Source organism: Bombus vosnesenskii, unplaced genomic scaffold (assembly GCF_011952255.1).
Source record: "Bombus vosnesenskii isolate JDL3184/JDL3185 unplaced genomic scaffold, Bvos_JDL3184-5_v1.1 scf7180000016261, whole genome shotgun sequence".
NCBI lineage: Eukaryota > Metazoa > Arthropoda > Insecta > Hymenoptera > Apidae > Bombus > Bombus vosnesenskii.
In genome coordinates this window covers 2,879,412-2,901,122 of record NW_022884330.1, presented here as the reverse complement: position 1 = coordinate 2,901,122, position 21,711 = coordinate 2,879,412, and the positions used below count along the sequence as shown (strand labels likewise).

The 21,711-nt window shown below is 44.6% G+C and overlaps 1 protein-coding gene across 3 annotated transcripts; it reads right to left on the bottom strand.

The window, feature by feature from the left end:
- Positions 1–287: 287 nt before the first annotated feature.
- LOC117241786 (protocadherin-like wing polarity protein stan) lies at positions 288–21,370 on the bottom strand. 3 transcript variants are annotated; one of them, XM_033507899.1, is made up of 13 exons: positions 11,602–12,044; positions 9,525–11,078; positions 8,352–9,189; positions 4,194–8,112; positions 3,709–4,075; positions 3,428–3,643; positions 2,773–3,345; positions 2,266–2,692; positions 1,950–2,187; positions 1,567–1,884; positions 913–1,489; positions 787–793; positions 288–643 (listed from the first exon to the last, which is right to left on the bottom strand). In XM_033507899.1, the coding sequence occupies exons 1-13, from the start codon at positions 12,042–12,044 to the stop codon at positions 632–634; spliced, it is 9,489 nt and encodes a 3,162-aa protein (XP_033363790.1). In that variant the 3' UTR covers positions 288–631. The 3 variants fall into 3 exon arrangements, with proteins under 3 accessions (XP_033363790.1, XP_033363787.1, XP_033363788.1); XM_033507897.1 differs by lacking the exon at positions 787–793 and adding an exon at positions 21,102–21,370 and having other exon boundaries at positions 613–643; positions 11,602–12,172; XM_033507896.1 differs by lacking the exon at positions 787–793.
- Positions 21,371–21,711: the final 341 nt, after the last annotated feature.

Genomic DNA, 21,711 nt, shown 5'->3' with positions numbered 1-21,711 from the left:
AGGATATGTATAAATTATGTATTTTGTCACATTCTTTTCATATAAATATATACAAAACTATGGAAATTGCGCCGCACAGTTGTACGATTCTTCCACATGGCATGTATAAAACATTGTAAACTTCTTAAAAAAAAAGGAGGGAGAGAAAAGAAAATGAAGGAAGAAAATAGAATCTAAATATAAAGTGAAATTGGAATGTATACATTGCACAATACTGAGTTTAAAAATTAAGGTACTAGAGAAAGTGATATTAATTACACGAATGATGAAATGAACTAGAGATCATATGTCTTCCGACCATTCGTCGCGTTTATCGTTAACGAAGAAGTCGAAAGAGTCGCTTCCGACTGAAGCTGGAATCACACGAAACGAAATACCGACAAGCGTATGTATATAGATACGTACAGGCACTCACACATACATACTAATCCATATGGCTAACTTTGTAAGTACAGTCATGGCCGCTCTTAAAATATACCTTAGAGCAATTACCACTCTAAGAAATATATATATATCTATATCTATATATATATATATATTTAATCATTTGAATTTTAAGCTAATAGTACGTTATATTACTTTGTACGGTGTTTGTTTGTAGCACGGAGACCGTCATACTGACGTTTCCGCATTAGTATCCTTCCTGAAACAACAAAAATTAAAAAGAAATTACCAACCTACATTATCACGTTAAAGCTTTAAAGTTAGTGTGACTTTTACTTTATCATACTTTTAATAGTGTAATAAATAGTTCTAGATGTATGTAATATTCCTACAGACGCTTACCTCTTCACTAATTGTCACATTCCAGGGTAAGCGTAAGTTATAAAGCAAATGAACTTAGTTAAACTATATCGATACCATTTGTTGTGACGCAAGATATTTTTCTCAAATGTAATACATCATACTCACTCGGTCTCCGTAATGGTCTGTTCGTATTGTTGCTGCTGCTGTTGTCTGAGCGCAGCCAATTCATTGCTATGCTGTAAATCGTGAGTCAGTGAACTGGACAATATTCTACCGCTCATAGGTAGAATATATTCCGGTGAATCTTCCAGCACAGTCGGTGTCATTTTGCCGCGCTTTAAGCTACCGTATCTTTCCGAGCCACTGAGGTTATCGTGTTGAGAACCATGTAGACTCTGCCCCCTCTTCAGACTTCCATATCTTTCTGAGCCACTCAGATTCTCATGGTTTGAATTTTGCGAGTGATGGCTCATGCTGGATGCAAGAATGCGCGAAGAAATGGGTAGCATGTATGGAGTAGGTGAGACAGTGTGATCTTCCTCAGCTGTATATGGGAACAAGTATTTTTCTCCCAAGTGATGAAGCTTCTCTTCCCCTTCCGAATAATTTTCATCCGGTTGACTCTTCTGAGGCGAATTCATTTCGGGATAAGGCAGTGGATTCGGACTAGAAGTCTTGTTCGAGGCCATTTCGTTGTCGGACATGGTACCTCCAGACCATTGACTTCCGCGCACGTCTATTACTATAAATAAAAAGGTTGTTGAAATTTGATTTGAAACATTCTAATACTATAAGGTTTTAGAGCTTATCGAGGATTACCATTTGATGATAAATATGCTTCTGGTAACTGAGAACTCCACCTAGGCGCGTAAATTGGTTTAATGTTTGGGAATAGTTCGGTGTTTGAGCAAAGTATGTTCAAGTGTTCGGTAGGATTGCTGTGAATATTAGGCAAATAATTATGTGCGACTGGTTGCTGCGTCGAGACGCCCATATTTCGGTGCGACCTTGACGTAACATCTTCTTCGTCGGAGCTGTGCGAACTCGCAAGATCTAAGCTTCTTCCGCCACCTTCTGCTTGGGATCCGTCTGAATCTGATTCGGAATCTCTACGTTGATTCCTTGGTTCTGTCGCTTCTATGAATTGTTATAATTATTAGAAGTAACAGCGACTTCAGATCAAACTTGACTCCAACAAATACCTTGTCTAGAATGTAACGTTGATCTATGGCTTCTAGAAGACATATAGGGATCTCTGTCACTATTATAATTGCTCGTGGATGTTGACGTATGCCTTAAATGTGTATCGCTACGATAGGGGCTGGACCCAGTTTTATTTGTACTTCGTGAAGTTGTACTACTCGTCGAGACTCCTACGTGGACTCTCCTACACACGGACTCTGCTCCACTATACGTTGACGAGTACGCCAACGCAGACCGCTGTAATATTATTCAAGTTAGAAAAGTTACTTTTTCCGCTCTTAATTTAATACAATCGAATTAAATTATTTGACGTACCGAGTGACCGTTTACGTTCTGGCTGCTGCTTCCGTTTCCCATACTTCCTTCTAACAAAGGTGTCTTTTTCCCAATGCATCTCAATAAACTTAAATACAGATTCCTTCTTACTCTACCATTAATGAAGCAATAACCAACCAAACTAAATGATGCATGAACGACTACTGCTATACTAAGCAGGTATGACAATGTTGGAGAATTTTCGGAGGCATTGAGAACTGTCAGAGTCCATGTAGATCCAAGTAAAGGTAACGAAGCTACCGATAACCAGAGTAACGTCCTTAAATTTCCAAAACCCATAATATGTTCTTTTAATGTAAACGCCGCTCGTACTGACATGACAAGAATGCAGAAGTTCACAAAAACTGCTAGGCAAACTGGTCCTATCAAAGACCAAATCACGGTTTCATAAATTGATAACCAACAGCTGAAATAGATCAAATATTTGTCATTAACAACGTTTCTTTTGTTAGAATAATTAAGTAAAAAGGGTAGAACTATACGAACAAATAAAAGTTTCCGTATTGATCAGCTCTAACACCGATAGTCAGTCCAACAATGATAGCTGGAGCTCCATAGCCCATTGTATAGTAGAATCTCATTTGTCCATGGTTCACGTCTCTCATTTCGGTTAACATCCGATATAGATGAATGGAGTCCACCAAAGTCCACGAGAATGTACTCAACCAAGCATAGTGTAAACCAATGGCCGTTAGTTTACACGGAAACTCATTCGAGACTAGAGGACTTCTGGCTTTGAGCGCGATCAAGTAGAGCACTTCGGCGAAGAAAACGCACATTACCAAATTTTTATGGATACTATTCGAATTTGTACCACCGCCTCGTATCAAAGCCAGAATGAGTAAGGCAGATAATAGCAAAGGCAACGCGAGCATAAACGCACTATAGCTCGTTACATCTTCCAGTAAAGACGGTTCTGGGACGTATTCTGGATCAAGTACGTCCGTTAGTATTGCAAAAGTGGATAACTGGAAACAGGAGCAGTTTACGATGGTGCCGAAAGACAGAGAATCATCCTCGACTTCCGTAGTACAACCTATTCGGCTCCATTCACCGATTCTGTAACACACAAACAAATTGAAGATGAACGATTCGGTCTGAATAGAGTTCAAAGCGCGAATAAAGTGTTACAGAGTGTTACCCTCTAATTGTACTCCAATGTACACATTGTGGATTGGTTCTAGTCTTGAACTCATCCTTCTCGCTGAGCCAAAGACTAATTTGAACTGGAGATTGCAAAGGAATTCCAGTCAGAGACTCGTAACCGTCATCCGAAGGTACTAAAACGGATACTGTTACGACTGGCGAGCCTACCGCTACTTCTACGCCCCATCTAACTGCTACGGAATCATCGAATCTGAAAAAAAATGAATTATAATTGATATTGCTAATCCATGCGAAATAGCGAATATGATTATTTACCTTTGAGGCAGCAGGGCACCTAATTGCTTATATTGCACGTAACTCAACACAGCCTTTCGATTGACCAAACTTTTTTTAACATTTAATTCCCCTTGCATTAGAGGTTTTATGCCTAATATATTAAGAGGCACTCGTATCTTTGAATATGGATCGAATCTGCTTGGATCGGCCATGTAATTGTTATACTTTGGGAAAGTAATTGACGGGCCGAAATGAGCAGGGGACGACAGGAACGCAGAAGTATCAGGCAAGACAACCTTCTGATCCGCTTCAGTTGGCCTTACCGTAGACGCTGACGGATCATCCATGTATTCTGCAGTCTCGTATCCGAATAAACTTTCAGAAGTTACTACATCTAAACCTAATACTGCAAGAATAAATCACTCAAGATCAATAAATTGTAATAAATCATTCAATTTGAACAATTACAAATAATTGTAAATGTTATTGACTAGAAAAGAGAAAAAGATATTCGTTTTGCTTACCAACATTAGTGTCGACTACTTCAAAAGGATTAGTAAAAGTATCATGTTGAGACGCAGTCAAGGTCTTCAAATAATTCGCCATTGCATCCAAAATCTTGTCAGGAGTATCACCGTTAAGCATCTCAATCCTCGACCATTTCTCCGCATATTTGGATTTCAGAATATAGCTAGAAATGCCAACCAAATGAGAAACGTAATCTTTATCTTGACTATGAGTCAAGTTCAATCCGACCAAACTCTCCTCATACTGCAACAATGCTATCAGCAAGGATTCTGCGATCAACAGATCAGCTCCGTACAAGTCTTTGGTCTCGTTCACCGCTCTGTGCACGTCTTTTGCTATTTTAACAGCGACATAGGTATTCAAAGTCAAATCCTTGGTCTCTAACGCGGCTAGTTGATGTCTTTGCTCGATGAACGCTTCTGAGGTGCAGTTAAAGAGATCAGGTTCTTGCCAACCACCCAGTTTGTCGTCACAGGATCTAGAAGTCTTTCCTTCAGCGATATCAGGACAATCCTCGACAGCAGTCATTCCAAACTTGGTCCTCGGCCACCATAAACCTTCGGCGTAAGATCTAGGACACCCATCATACACCACCTCGCAGCCACGAAGAGTGACTTCGGCATATGGATTGGGACACGCCGTACAAGACCGTCCAATGACCCCGATTCTGCACCGGCACTGTCCAGTCTCGGTGTCACAGCGAGGACCGAAGCTTCCGGTTGCATAACATTCGCATGGAATGCACTCCTTTTTACCAGAAGGTTGATAGTGATTCTCCTTGCAGTAACATTCGCCTGTAGTCTTATTGCATGCAGGATCATAGCCCTTGGACTCGTCGCAATGACATGGCCCGCACACAGGCGAGCCCCACCAGGTTGCCGGGCAAGGTTGGTCAGCTTTAATCTCGCAGTAGTCTCCGGAGTATTCTGGCGAGTTACAATCGCATCTGTATCCCCTACGAGAGGCCGTATCCTCGATACAGGTTCCAGTACTGTTACAGGGATTCAAATCGCAAACGCGGTCGCAATTACGTCCTACGCGACCGGTCGCGCAGACGCACTCGCCCGCTTGCCATTTTGGAACGCAAATCGATGCCTCCGGACAGTCGACGTTGCACTCGGCCTCCGAGCTGCAGCCGGTCGCGACGTTCTCCTGAACGGTCGGTCTTAATAATACGCTTTGGTTGCTGCCTATACGAATGTCCTGGAGGCAGCCGTCGAAATATGGTAGCTCGGTGTTCATCGATTGCTCCGGTCCACCGACCAGGATCCTACCGATGTACAGACCCTGTAATTTCGCTGGTAATGACGAGGATATGGGCCTATTCCGGTAATCGATATCGAGAGAGACGTGACCACTTTGCCAGATGATCTCCACTCTGTGCCATTCGCCATCGGCGACGTCGTTCCATGTTTGAATGATGTCCGCGCCGTCTAACAGAGCAACTAGTTTACCCTCTCGGATCTCGAGCAACGCAGAACTGTTTTGCCCTATTTGCACGCTCATGACGAACGCCTGCTTGGATCGCGTTCTCAGACTAAGCGCTGTTAACCAGGGAAGCTGGATTGGTCTTAGCAAAGGATTAAAGCTGAGCATTCCGTCACCGTGGAAATTCCATGGTTTACCGACTTCGTCAGCGCAGGTAGGTCCAGCAAAATTCTCTTCGCACTCGCAAACGAAACCGGACCATATCTCCCGACACTTGCCGTTATTTTTGCACGGAGTCGATGAACAGAAAGAAACCTTCTCCGGGCAACCAGGGTTAGTGCCATTGTCAGCTACAAATGAATTTAGGTCGATGAAAATATGATCGATGTACAGGTCGCTGACGCAACCCACGAAATCTTTGTTTCTGATGCGAAAACTGGATGGTATAGCAGGCAGGCCACCTAATTGTAAAGGTCCTGTTAGATCTAAGAATCGATGACACGTCTCGGTGACGATGCTACAACGTTCCTCCAACACTTGTTCGCTTCTTCCCGCGCAAGACCACCTCGATCCAAGTCTTTTGCCGTATTCCAAAGCGAGAGCAACGTCACAGTTGTCAAGCGAGATCGTTACAGTTTTATTTATGTAAGAGACTTCCACTTCGTGCCACTGACCATCAGATACTCCACCAGGTATGCTGGCACTCGCTCGGGTAATCTCGTCACCAAGGGAAAAACTGAACTGTACCTCGGAATCGATTATCTCTAAAGCTATGAAGTCGTGTTTCTCGTTGTATCGCCCGTTGTAAAGCAAAAGACCATTTGCTCCTTCGGTAGCGAATCTTAATTTGATATGCAGTCTGTGTCTTTGCCTTAGAGACGCGAACGTGAGGAACGTTGCCGATCCAAAGCTACGAGCTTTCAGCTCGCACAGTGGAGTCACGCTTTCTAGAGTTGTCACAGGGCAACCTTCGCACGTGAAACCGCCAGTCGTTTTCATGGTACACTGGGAGCCTCCTTTACAGATCCCTGGAGCGCAGGAATCCTTATTCAACGAGATTTCGCAGTTCTCTCCCGCGAATTCAGGGCCGCAGAAACATGCGTATCCTCCTTCTCTTCTGTAACAAGTGCCATCGTTCATACACGGATTCGAGTAGCATAAGTTAACCTCCGTGTCGCACAAGTAAGATTCTTTGCTACCAGTGAAACCCTTCGCGCATCTGCACGCGAAGGTCGTTACCGGATATATAGGTCTAAACAATACAGTATCGCTACTAGCGAATCCAGAAGCGTTTCCAAACTTTAATACCGTTATGCATTCCTCGAAATTCAAACAGGGTTCTCTTACGCAAAGATTATCGTCGAACGGTAGCACCGTAACTGTGGCCAGTCTCGCCAGTATACCCCTGTTCAGATACACACGTTCTTGAAGAAATTGCGGGCTGTAAAACTCGTCCGTCACGCCTGGTTCTACTTTACGCGCAGAGAAGCTCACGTTTAGGATCTTCCCATTTACATTGGCGTCCTCCTGTATGCTAAAGAGAAAGATGTTCTCTCTGGGGCACGGGATAATTGCTGCCAAACCATCCAGAAAATATCCCAGCAGAGGACTGAGGAAAGCCTCGGCCGTCATATCGTCTAATCTAACGGTGATGGAATTGAGGAGCATTTTATCGGTGATGAGGCGCACCGAGAGAGTCATCGTGGCCTTGACCTCGTTGATACCGTCCGTGACGGACACCTCCATCGTCGCGACACGTGGTACATTCGTGTTCAATTGCGGCGACAGTCGAATTTCACCGGTGGTTCTGTTCAAGTCGATCAAATTAGCATTGTTTCCAGCAAGCACGGTGTATGTTAACTTATCCGTGACGTCCGCGTCCACAGCAGGTATCTTGCCTATGGGAGCGGTCGGAAAGAAATCTTTGAAGTTATTGAATATAATCTGAAAGTCCTTCAATACGGGCGCGTTGTCATTCACGTCGGTTACTAGTATCTGAACTAGAGCATCCGATCGCAAAGGAGGCGAAGCGGCACGCACGACTAACTCGAACTTTTTCTTTGGCGACTCGTAGTCCAGTTCTTCGAGCGTAATCAGTTCCGCGCGATCCGCACCTGACCTGACATTCAGGGCGAAACTGTTTGAATCCTCGCCTCCTATCACGGAATACTGTACAACGGCGTTTGGTCCTTCGTCCGGATCGTGCGCGTAAATTTCACCGACGGTTGAACCGATCGGTGAATTTTCGGCTATGTAAAGAACGATCTTGTCGTTCTCGAAAGCGGGTGGAGAATCGTTCACATCCTGTATTTTAATTGTCACTGGCACTACCGTCGAGAGAGACGGAGATCCTCTGTCCATCGCAACTGCTTTCAAAGTGTACATGGCGACAGATTCTCTGTCCAATGGCTTGGCTGTTCTAATTACACCCGTGCTTGAGTCTATAGCAAAGGCGCCATCCCCGTCGTCTTCCAAAGCGTATCTCACCTAAAATAATGATACAATGATAGACACGATTTCTTATTATAACACGGTGTACTTTAAATACAAACGACTCAAACTATTTACCTATTACACTTAACTTTTTACTCTTAATATTTTACTATTAACGCTTACTATCAAGACTGTTACGATATGTCGTTCAATTTTTTACCGCTACGACTATATCTCGTCCGCTTCAAAAGAATTTCAAAAGGATTGATCAACGAAATTGGAATTGTTCTTACTCTGCCATTGAGATCTGTATCCGCGTCGGTGGCGGAAACTCTGAGAACACTAGTACCACCCGCAACATCTTCTGGAATGGATCCTTGGTATTGAGGAGATTCGAAAACAGGAGCGTTGTCGTTCACATCCGTAACGGATATTTCCACGTTGATGGTATCCGATAAAGGTGGCACGCCTCCGTCTCTCGCGGTAACAGTTAGGAAATAGCCAGGTACAAGTTCACGATCCAAAGTACGAGTGGTCGTGATAGCTCCTGTTTGCGGATTTATAGTAAATTCGGACGCTGACTCTCCACCATCGGTGCCTAAGCTGTAGGTGATTTGAGCATTCTTTCCAACGTCTGAATCGGTCGCGCTGACGACGAGAACTGTTGTGCCAATGGGCGCATCTTCGAACAGTGACACAGCGTACGGTGTGTTCTCAAAAACCGGTTCGAAATTATTGGCGTCCGAGACGTTGACATAAACGAGAGCTGTGTCGGTTCTACCACCGCTATCGGAGGCCGTAACAGTAAGAACGAACCTCTTTTCTTGCTTATAATCGAGCGGTTGAGCTACTGTTATCAAACCACGTCCATTCTGAGACGCGATCGAGAATCGACCTCTAGTATTGCCAGCGGTGATTTCGTAATGTATCCTAGCGTCCTCGTCAGGATCGGTCGCCGTGACAGAGGTGACAGGAGTGCCCGGGGGATCGTCTTCAGAGACCACAGCTTCGTAGTTCTTAGGGTCGAAATAAGGATCGTTGTCGTTCACGTCGGTTACGGTGAGTATCACGGTAGCGCTCGCAGATTTGGGTACTTCACCAGAGTCCGCTGCGATCACGGTGAACTGGTACCTGAATAAAGAGTTTAATCAATTGAGATATAATGAGAGACGATCGTCAATTTTCATTAGTATCACTCATAGATAGTATCTAGTACCGAGACTAAAATCGACGATGATCGAAAGTAACCAAACAAAATTGTTTGCCATCGATAACGATTACCAGAAACTAAAAAATATTTTCTCCTTCCATAATGATCATCGATAGCCAAATCTACTTAACCGCATTCCGATCATTTACGACGATTATTCCTAACCAGAAATTATTGAAATCAAACTATGAACTCCTTATAGCATAAGTTTTTTAATTTGGATCGTGACAGTTACGATCCTTAAACGTAACCGTACCTTGAACATTGCTCACGATCGAGCTGTTTCGTTGTATAGATCCACCCAGTCTCCGTGTTAACTGTTATGGGGAAGTTTTCGGTGGAAGCTCCGGAGAAGTCTCGCGCCCCTATAGTGTACTTTATTTGAGCGTTCGCACCCTCGTCAGCGTCGTACGCCTGTATCCTCAGCATCGAGTATCCTATAGGAACGTTCTCCGACACGGACTCTTGAAAGTGACTGGTATAAAATCGCGGCGCATTATCGTTCACATCTCCTACGTGCACTAACAACTGCGTAGTGTTCGACCTGGCTGGCGAACCGCCGTCCTGAGCGCGTATAACTATCTTGTAACTCCTGGTGGATTCGTAATCCAGAGGCTTGACGAGAGCCACGTCGCCGATCATAGAGTCTATGGAAAAAGTATTCTGCGTGTTTCCACCGATTATGGCGTATCGAACAGCCGCGTTGTTCCCCGAATCCGCGTCCGTTGCGCGTATGCGCGCTATCACCGGATTCGCCGTGTAATCCAAGTCCTCCGGTATCCAAGCAGAGTACGTACGTTCAGTGAATTGAGGGTAATTATCATTATCGTCTAGCACGCGGACGACCAGCGTGGCGTTCGCGGATTTTCGCGCGGAAGGTGGTGTCGCCTGATCGGACACGCTCAGAATGACCGTGTACACCTCGGTCTTTTCTCTGTCGAGAGGCGTACGCGTTGTAACAACACCGGTTCTCGGATCTATCCTGAAGGTCAGAGCGTCGTCGGCGTTCGCCACTCCACTGCCGCTAGTCGTCGATAAGATGGAATATTCGACTTCGGCGTTTCTGCCTGTATCTTGGTCCGTAGCTTTGACCGTAACAACCGTAGAACCAACTGGTACACCCTCTCTGATAGAAGCCTCGTCTTCCGGCCACTCGAAGGTTGGCGCGTGATCGTTCGTATCCAGGACGTTCACCTGTAAGGTGGTAGTACCGGTTCTCGGAGGGAACGAGTCGTCCACGGCAAGTACCCGAAAATAGTGAACGTCCACGCTCTCTCTATCTAATCTAGCGCGTGTCGTAACCCTTCCCGTAACTGGATCCAAGACGAGTAACGCCTGTGATCGTGCATCTAACAGAGAACTCATGGAGTAACGAACCGTGCCTCCTTCAGGATCCCTGGCTCTGACGGATGTTACGTAGGCGCCAGGTTCTTTTTCCTCTTCGACGACCGCAACGTACAGGGATTGCTCGAAATACGGAGACTGATTCTTCAATTCTCTGCGGACTCGTCTGCCGAGATCCGTGTCGTCCAGTTGACGGTGATGAAAGACGATCTTCAGACGATGTTCCGCGTCGGTTAACCGCGATTCAATGCCGCATCTGAGGTTCATCGACACGGAGATTTTCCAAAGAGGATCCACCAGGCATTGCTCCGTTGCCGAGACCAAATCTCCTGCTGCACCTTCGATCAGAAACCTGGGATCCGCTACGCCACCCCACCTAGTCTCGCACTCTTTTAGGGCAGTCTGTGGAAGGAAGTCTCGCAACGCTGCTACCAGTTGAGACGTTCTAAGGCAGACCTCCGTGAACCTGTTGGCAGACAGAAGAACAGCATGCGAATCTTATTATCCCTTATCGCGATTACCGTTGCTTGTTTCCCGGTAAAACTGCGCGCGTTAACCACTACGCTGTCACGTCACGTGAATTAATCATAGAAAAATAGGAACGAAGTTCGCATAGCAGTTAATGCGGCGAGCTAATTACCAGCAGATTATCTAAATGAACATCAGCCACGAGGAGTCTCCCGTTGGATCGACGTATTCGATTGTCCGAGAAGTAATTTCCTATATTGTAAATTTAAATCGAATTAGATCTCATCGATCCGGATATCATCCTTCTCACTTTCATCGTTTCTTTGTTTTGATCGCGTACAAAAATCCCAAATATCAATTTTCTTCGTTCAATCTCCTAACTAAATCTCTTCACGTACGTGCTAACGTTATTTATCGAATCATGGGAAAAAACGAAGGGAGTATTTTCATAGAGCGATGTAAAAGGTACGCGAAACAATGAAAACGACAGGCTCGTAATTCGCTAAGAACCGAAGATTCACCTCTCGGTGCTGGGCATAGCGTACGAGGCCAAAGTCTCCGCCATCCATCCTCTGGTAGCAGCCAGATCTCGATTCTCTCCGCCGCAACCGGTGATCAGGATCCTGAGTGGCAGACTGTAGTAGTCGATCGTCGGTCTGCCTAACCTTGAACTGGTCGAGTCCACGTAGAAGGTGAAGATTCGCGGATACTGAAGACCGTCGCAGCTCAAAGGTCGCGCCAACGTGACCCGGCCAGTGTGAGGATGCACCTTGAGCAGCTTCCTGGCAAACCAGGCGGTCCTCTCGTTCGAGACCTCGTACTTTCGACGCCCACCCAGCTGCGGTACACCTGCCTCGAAAACCACGCTGCCGGCGGGCGTGCTCGAAGACAGCACCGCCAGGTACGCGTCGGTCAGGGTGCAGAAGGCCGCGAGCAACGGGAGAATCCATTTCCACCTCGCCATGACAACCACCCTCTTACAACGACCGCTCCTTCTTCGCGTGTTCTACCCTCCCAGACAAGTGTCCCATTGTCGCCGATCCCCTTTCTGCTCGCTCGTTCGGTTCAACGTACGCTCGTGCGGCCTTCCATCTGTAAAACAGAAAATCTACTTTTTAGATTTGAAACTGAAAGCGGTGTTTATCGAACGATAAACGCATATTCGTGGTTCTCTTTGGCTCTCTATCGCCTTTCCGATAGCACGTCGCGCTTCGTTCCGGCGTTTCGTCGACGTTCCAGTTCGCGTCCTCGGGACAGGTCCGAACCTTCGGCAATTTCCTTCGGCAGTTGGAACAATGGGTATCGTAATAGGTAAAAATCTATAGATACTTCGAGTTCTTGAAAATTTTGCGTATTTGAGAAGATAGGTGGAAGATGAAAGTGAAACTGAAAAGTGGGATTCAAAAGAAAATGCGATAATGCGAATCGGCTGAAGGAGAATTACAAAGGAAAGAATGCAACGTTGGTTGCTTAATAGGTTAATAAGTTAAATATATAAATTTCTCGAAACAATCGGCGAATCGTTTCTCTCCGACGTTGATTTCGTGTCACTTTGATTTTTATACTTTTTACAAGCTCGTAAGATATTTATTTGGTTAATGCAATTCTAATTGTTTGAATAATAAAGCAGATAGCGTTACTTCTTAGTTCGGTTGGCTTTAAACTGGTTTCAACGTCTAAGTAGAGGACACGAGAGGCAATCGTGCGAGTGGTTGGTTCAAAGATCACGACCTTGAGCAAGACACGAGCAGGAAAAGAGGATTCGAATCGTTCGCTGACTTTCTTCACTCTGATAACTCACAAAATATTTGACGCGAAACAAGAGAAACGAGAAGTCTCGAGAGCCGTTGAATAATTCATCGTGCCTAGAAGAGGTCATCGAGTACGTACGACCTAGGAAACTAGGAGCAAAAAGCGGTAGATCGTAGAGTTCGTTTACAGGAGAATCAAGAGTTTCGTTCGACTTTATTAATCGGAGCGAGACGGAACTTTTCGTTTCTAGTTAATTGCATTTTCTTCAAGCGCGGAAGAATCGACGAAAAAACGCATCTAGCACCGCCGCTTTCTCGCACCGAATATCTTCCGCCACTGTGAGAATGCGATACCCGCTGTAAAACGTGGGAACGACGATTTCCGCTCGTTTCACCCTCCTTGCACCAAGAGACTCGCGTTCCCTTTTACGGCAAATTCGTTCAACCTGTCCGTTGTTGTAACGTACCAGCCATCTCGTAAAATTCGAATTTTCAAACATTCAATTTTTAAACCTTAAGATATCGAACGTTCTCTGACATAGTACACCATCGTGAGGCGTCTGAAAATACGTAATGAGCAAGTAAACAATTTCTCCTAACTACAATTACGATACGAAAGGTGCAAGTTTTCCTCGATTATCCGATCTGAACGAACGATTCTCCAACGACTTGGAACGCTGTGTTATTCGAAGGGGAGGCTCGGTATAGTTATAAATGGTCCACTCTACTCGTACTGTGGTACTGTAACGGCAACCCGTTTCAACGCGTTTGCGCGTGTTTAATAAGGCCCAAGGTAATACGTGGCGCAAAGGACGACCGTCTGCAACGAGCATCTTCTTCTTTGTCCTGTTTCTCTTGTTGCGTTAGAGAATCGCCGGTCCTCGAGATCACGGGACTAGTTGACCGTAGCAAGAGCACGATAGGTCTCTGGTGGCATCGGCTCGCGATCCTCCTTCCCCGGAGGCTAACCGATCCGGTTTGACCAATCCAAACGGATGGTGCATCGGCACGAACCAATCGAACCACCGCTTGCACAACCAGCTACGAGCAGGTAGACAACGAGCACGGACCAGCCGACTCGCCTTCGGAACAAAACGACCCGACGAGAACAAGAAAAAAACGAACGAACGAGCCGAGGAGGTGGCCAGGGACGTGATGCTTATAGGCGGAGGGCCGCTTCTTCGTTCCTCTTCGCGACGCGACGCACGATCTTCCCTTCGCTTCGATAATACTTCGCTCGGAATAATTACTAAGCTATAGTCTTCTTCGCGCTCTCATCTCCAATGTACACAGCTACGTTTACCATCGCTTTGTCATCTTTTGCTCGGCAGAGACTTACGATAAAAATTGCCATAGCACACGCGATCGGCTCTTCGTTACTGCCGAGCATGACGAGTTTCTCCTCGGCTTCGATAATACTCCGCTCGAATGAATCACCAAGAAATCGCTTCCTTACGCTTTCGTCTCTAATGTCCGCGCTTTATCCAACGTTTGCTACGTTTTGCCACCTTTCCCTTGCGCGAGTCCACGATCGCATCGCAGAAACTCAGCGGTAAAAACCGGTACCATGAGTGACCAACGTGTCGCAAGAAGATCCGTCGGGCGAGCTGCATAGAAAACGAAATTGCACACCGCGAGATGAAAACTCGCGAATCATCGGCGCTCGCTCTCGACTTCGAGATTGCACCGATGAGTTTACGGTAACGCGTAGGACGAAACGATTCGCAGATCGTTAAGATAGTGGTAGAGCTAAAGTTTCAGACACGCTGGTGCCCTCTAATAACCTCGAGCTACGTCTGCCTTCGTCCGTCGTTATTAACATAATTGCTCGAACGAATCAGATACGAATCAATGGGTGTAACACCTACGTGCCAACTACCGTTCTCTGTCGTTCGTGTTAAACGTTTACTCCGGCTACGTTTACTCGCAAATGATCGCACTTCGAATATAATTGCGAACGATTATTCTTCGGCTCTATTTGCTTCGAAAAAAATGGCTCGAAAGACGATCGATTTTCCGCCGAGCTTGGGTGCGTACGTTCTTACGCGATGAAACGCGTCCAGCGATGGTATTCCATGGACGGTGCAGACAGCTTGATATTCCATGCTCGTTCTCGCTCACACGTTGCCGACTCTTAAATTCCGGTTAACCGCCTGCTGGAAAATGCGCGATAACGATAACATCTTTTCGCCTGGAGACTCCTATTCCTCGTGTGTTTCTCCACTACGTAAAATTAATCGTCCACGATGGTTAAAACGAATCCTCGCTGACTTTTTCAAATACCACACGTCGTGGATAGTCCATCGTCCGCTTTTCGTTTACTCGCGTACTATTCATCGTCTCCGGTCATCGAATAACAGCAATTCACAGAGTTTGCCGACGAGATACTCGTCGACGTTCTTTCGTCCCTTTAATTTCGTTAGAAACATGAAAAAATATGGAAAATTGTATGTCGGTTCGAATTCGATATGTGCAGGGACTACAGATACATCAAATATCATTGCAGATACGGTGAACTGTTAGTACCGAGCTTATTTGGAAAAATGTTCGCGAGAAAGTGGTCGGTAAAGTGGTCAGAAAACGTTCGCGCCAAGATCTTGCAAAACACTGTTTGCGAACATGTGCCGCCGGTGAGTACACACCTTTATACAGCAAACTGCCCATATTCCTGCAATTTACCCGCAGGAAAGGGTCGGAGTATCCTTTGTTTTCTGTGAAACAGCTATTAATTACGCGGATTACGCCAAAAGATACGGCATGACAACCAGACCTGGAATTCTCCAACCTACCAATTATCCTTGAAAGCCACGTCTACATCTTTGCTCCTAATGGCAGGCACCTTTTCAAATTGATCGGGCAGCTTCTCAGAAAACGTAGATAAGCCCCCGTAAGTAGCCCATCTCCACACGCCTTCAAACTAGCCTCCACGTAGCCTAAACCGTTTTCTTATCCGACAAGCGGTCGAACGATCTTAAGAACGAGCAACGAAAGACAAGTCGCACAATTTGGTTGTTTTTAACGAAGACATAAACCACGTTTACTGGAATTTCCAGAGAGATTCAATTCGATGTTTTGGCCGGCACGCGACTTTTCGCCGGATCACACGGGCCACGTGTTTTTTTCACACAAAGTCGGAAGCGTGAAATGCCCTGTCAAAAAGTTTAAAGCAGCGGGATTTATTGCTCGATCGATTACATCGACGTTACGCGGCGCAACGCTGCTTTGTAATCGTTCGTCGAGTCTCCGGTAATGATCTTTTGACGCGGCGCGTAGCGAGCCCCAGCTGACACTGCCTCTACAAATCCTCTGAATCCCATTAATCCGTGCACAGAAATCCCATAGAGAGCCCGGTGTAAATTGACTCGACACGCACCGACTGTTTCTCTAACTGTGAAATAATTGCACAATAAAACGACGTGGAATTTCGCCCATTTGTTCGCGAATTTAAACGACCATTACGGTTTTCAACTAGAAAAACTCGATTTCCTTTTTCTATTTTCTAAAAATATATCTTCTTGAAATTGTGTCCAGGAAAGGGTACTTCTTTCTTCTGTCTCTTCTTTTCTTTTTAGTCCGTAAAATTGACGCGGCTACAGAGGTTCAAGGAAAATTGTAGAGTGCAACGTGCAAACTGGAAACACGTTTCTCGTGAAACTAAATTTTCTGTAATGGCTACGTAATGGCTAGCGATATTTCAAGTTCTGGACCGTCGTAACCGTGCTCGTACTACATCATATTATTAACCCTTATTCCGTAAACGTCTTTACGGTATCCTCGAACTGTAAACGTGTAATACGCGGGTCTTTCGTGTGCGATGCATTTTTCAGTAGATGATACTTGTTAAAAAAATCGGCCAAAAATTCCTATAACATCTTCGACCGTTGTAAACTGAGATTATGGGAAAACCTTTGCCGGTTAAATTTTTCCAAGCGAGGAAAAGAAGCTTCTCTGCCTATCACCTTGCGAGAAATTCTTAACCCGATCGAAATAGCCTCAGGCATGAAATATCCAGCTCTATAGTTTAATGATTATCGAATGTTTTTGGTGTTTCTAATTCAGATAAAATAAAAAGCCAGCAAATATTCTTGAAGCATACTGGGAAAGTTGATATCAAAAAGTCTTGCGATTTCTTCTCTTTCATTTAAATCTCGGAATTAAACCTAGAAAGTAATGCTCCAAGCTAGAATCTGCAGAAATAATCTCGTAGTTAATATCTTCCTACATGATAAATTGCAAGATACGAAAGATTGGAGAAAACATTTTATCGATTTCTACGAGATTTTCGATGGATTCTTTTTTCCCAATCATCCGCGTCTCGTCTTCGTGTTTTACAATGCTGCAACGACCGGCGAAGATTGGCCAAAATTAGGGAGGAATTATTTTCCTGCGAAGAGAACCGGGCCAGCATCCCTGAGAACTTCTCGTTTTGTGGTACTCGCCTTCGTCCATCTGACCGCCTCACGAATGAACATGCGAACAACTCCGCATACCTATTACAATAACCGGTGTACGTACACGGTTCCGTTCAAGGTTGCAGAGCCAAGCAAGTATCTACATGATCACTGCTGAGAACACGGCATGTTCCTTCGTTAGCTCTTAATTGACAATGAAACTACCATTAGAGATGCGATCTATCTCTACTCCGCTTCGATTCGAACGATTTGTTAGTTATTAGACATACGTGTAAGTATGGAATACTTGAATCGCAATGTCGACCTTGCCAATAATGTGCAAAGCAAATTTCCAGCACGACAGATCAAAGTCAATGTGGAAGATCAAAATCTTGGAATAATACATTTTCTGGCAATCGATAAATTGGATCCTACGTTCTGGAATAAGAGGAAACAAACCTCTGCCGTTTCCTTTTACGACGAAGAAGAACGATGCAAAAACATGGAGAATAATTTGATTTACATTTCGATGAATAATTTCTTTACATTACTCGCGCCGTAGAAAAGAGCCAGAGAACTTTCTCGGTTAATTAATAATTCTGGAATGACAACGAATTTTTATTGGAATCGCACGAACGACAAATTAAACGGTATTCCGAGGCAGTTTAAATTGCGAAGTCATCGTATTGGAATGTTCATTTCGCATATATTATTAATACAATTCTTCTAGAAGCATGCGAGAAATAATCAAGCGATACGCGAGATTAAATTCCCCCGGAATGACAAATTTTCTAACACTCGCCAACCGTCGAGTTGAACATTTTACAGCGGAACGATCGATCAATGTTTCTAGAAAGCGTACGATGAAAAATCGAATGAAAACCGTGGTATTGCGAGGCAGTTACAATAACAACCGTTAGACGTGTACGCGAAACCATATTCACGTAACGGTGCGCGGTAAAATCGGAAAAGGACGAGGCGTAGACCGGCTAGCATAGTCGAGCGTAGTACACCTTGGCTCATTGACTTCTCGAACGCGCGTCTCCTCTTCTCCCAACTCTGATAATAATTGGTCACGGAAGATGACGATGAAAGATCTCGCGATGATAAAAATCCCAAAATCCCATTTGATGAGTTGCAAGAAGCAAGAAGCAGCGGCGATCGATCTACCGCGAATCCAAAGAAAATAGCGTTCGACTTGCTACTGGAGAATAAATGCAGGATTTGAATCGTGATCGTGTTACACGGAGATACTATCTTTCCATATACATAGTCATGCTGGCTGTGCCTCTTTCGATTTATTCGAAAATAAATGCCACTTTTCACTTTATACTCATTCATTCAGTCATCATACGAGCATTCCTGTCTGCGCTTCTTCGCTTTCTTATGCCTTTCGCTCGATTATAAATACGGTAGCCAACATTATTTTAACTTACAACTATACTATTGTGCCTAATATCGTTCTCCGCCGTTGCTGGTTAGAAGGAATACGAAGGAAGAATTCTTGCACGCGATTTACGTTCCTGAAAGTCACGCGATTCTAATCTCGCGCGACAACGATAGCTCCGAGACATTGTAAATTTTGTAAGGGCGGTGGTACGTAGTAAGAAAAATCCAGTCAGAGGCTTTCATTGATCTCTCTGTAGCCCATAGACGATTTTAATAAAATAAAATTTAGTACGTGTTAATTTTTGCTTGTTATCGAGCTATTTTGTCTTGTTATCTTCTCATATCCGATAACGTAGCTACATTGATATTTTAATTAAATTAAAGTATAACACAAAAGAAGGTGTCTAATATATTAATAGTGATAATAATCGACATAGGATCAAAAGAATTTGACTTTCTAACTAAGACTAAGAGAACGCGTTTAGGAAATCGGAAAAGGGTCGTGGTATTCTATATAGATACAAGCGTGGTACGGTGCGAAGATAGTTAGTCGGAGATAAAAGTCCTACGGAAGAACGCTCAATTTTATGGAACCTGTTCCCACCGTGACTCCCTCAAACGGGTTTAGTTAGGTGCATACATTTCACGCTCGTATGCGTGCATGGCCGTCTTTTAAAGGTCGTAAATTAACGTTCCGTTCTTACGACTGTACAGGGAATCCGAAAATTCGTAAGTATCTTAATTAAACCGTCGCCAAATCCCGCGACGACAACTTCGATACGCGTTTATTTCTTCATTCCGTCGGCGATTAACGACCGGGAACGTCAAGCTAAATTCCGGCTCGTCCCATCAAATTTCTACATCTCCAGCGATTTCTCCTCGATTATATCGTTCTGAAGTCTGTGATAATTAAACAGAAAAAACTTTCTATGATTTCTATGATATTATTTTCAGTTAAACGTAATCCGAAAACCGATAAAATGAAAAATCGATCGACTTCTAAACATGTAGCGTAGATATTTTAAAGAATTTTTCCTAATATTATACAATGATATCTATTTGTTGCTCCGTTTTCTTTCGCTTGCCGTACCCTTACGCGCAGCTTTACTCCATACATTTTATCAAGGATTTCGTTGAGAATTTAATTTTAAATATCGCTTTTGTATCGCTATGAACAAAGAAATTTTTCTGGCCGAATAAAATGCGCATAAAATTCGTATTTAATACGAGAATAACAAATATCTTCGATCACGTTTCTTTAGTTTCGCGTCTTCTTCCTAAAGATACGAATTCGCCTAAATCTCCGCAGTCCAGTTACGTGAAAGAAATCGATCGATATTTGTTCCCATTGGGGTGACACGATGAAGATGGAAAGAGCAACTTCCGCCTGAATGTTGCAGTCTTCCTGCACACAACGGCGCAACGCGTATCGAGTCGAGTCGAGTCGAGGCAAGTCGAGCCTACTCCAGCCGCGATACAAGAAGAGAGGGTGAAAGAGAAAAGAGAAGAGTCATCCTTCTCTCCTTCTCCCTCGCAATCAGGGGTGAGTGACTCACGTTCTGCAGCTTCGACGCCGACAGTCGGGACGCTTACCCTCAAATATTGATTCGCCGGCTCGGGGAAACGAGGCTGCTAACCCTCCAAAGCAACGGCGTATCTAAATTTTTCTAACGCAGCATTTTTTGGGCTTCTTATTCGCCCCTGAGTCTTCTCTACTCACCTTACAACTTTCGCTTCTTATCGAAGACCTTTCTATCACGTATCATTTGCAAATCATTATTCGCGTACGCGCGTCTTCACCGCGTGTCTATGCGTATTTGCGTACGTCAGAACACCAAGAAGGACAGCCAGACGCCAATGTGTTGCACGTTGAATCGATCAAACTCTGCCGTACGTTATTGCGCGTGAAACAGACGTAGGCAGAATACGAGAAGCGTTTAGAGAAAATAAAATACAGCATGGGCTAATTGTATGCGTAAATGTCAAGAATTTTCTTCCACTAGAAAGGAGATACTCGCGCCTTTTCTCTCTATCTCTTTCTTTCTCTTCCTCGCTCTCTATCCGTCTGTCTGTCTGTCTCTCTCTCTCTCTCTCTCCCTCTCTTTCCTTTTTTTCCTCTTCTCTTTCTAGAGACAAACGTTAAAAACAACAGAAGCGACGTGAATCGCATTCTCATACCAGAGAACAAGGTTTCCTTTGAATTTTGTAAAAGGTTAATAAGAAGATACTACCTGTGACGATAGAAAGGAAAAAAAACGTGGTTATCTGACCGCCGGAACACGGTGAAAAGGGTTCAGCAGGCGAAGGCAGAAAGTATAATTGTGGTCGAAGCTCGTTACACGTCTCGCTGTCGTAGTAATTAATAAGACATTTTTCCCGTGAGAAAGTGCCGAGCAGTAGAAACACCGGTGAGTTCTCCGCTCCTCAGTGTTCTGTATACGGATAAAAAATGAAGCGACGACGTGCATGCCATTCAAAAAGGTCACTCACCGTCCCGCCAAGGTCGGCGAAGTTTTGTCACATTGCGAGTCACACCCAGCTTCTCTTTGATCCTTAATCCGTCTTCAGCACTTTCTCCCTGCGACCACGCAAAATTCGACGAGAAACGAATTACACATACACACGCCGTGAACACCGTGTTGGCTAGATCACGAAGAACGACGTGCACGCACTTCAGCTGCTCTCGGCAGCGTCGCGACTACTACCAACCACCATACACGCACGAACCAATCTTACGTACGAGCGTAGTAGAGGGCGACTACCTGCGACCGTGTATCTCGACATTGACTTCGAGCGACGATCAAACGACCATCTCCGCACCGGCCACCGATCCGCGTTTAATGCGCTCTTTTTTTCCTCACGCAGAGCTCTTTTTCTCCTTCCTTCAAAATTGTCAATTCACTTTCCGATTCGCTGCAAATATAGGAATTTCCTTTTTATCGAACTGAACTCTCGCCAAACTGAAATCGAAAGCGAATGGATATCAAAGTGGTAACTAAATCGCGGATTTTTATGCATTTATGAGAAATTTGGGTGTGCAAAATTGCATAGAAAAGACGTATAAAATATCAAAAGTGTAATGACTCCTATAATGAATTAT

Bases quoted from the DNA above. Each gene is read 5' to 3' on its own strand.
- LOC117241786 (XM_033507897.1), bottom strand. From the start codon at position 12,044: ATGGCGAGGTGGAAATGGATTCTCCCGTTGCTCGCGGCCTTCTGCACC. The intron at 1,490-1,566 runs GTAATCCTCGAT...TTTTATTTATAG, and splicing joins AGCATATTTATCATCAAATG to TAATAGACGTGCGCGGAAGT. The intron at 644-912 runs GTGAGTATGATG...TTGTTGTTTCAG, and splicing joins CAGACCATTACGGAGACCGA to GAAGGATACTAATGCGGAAA.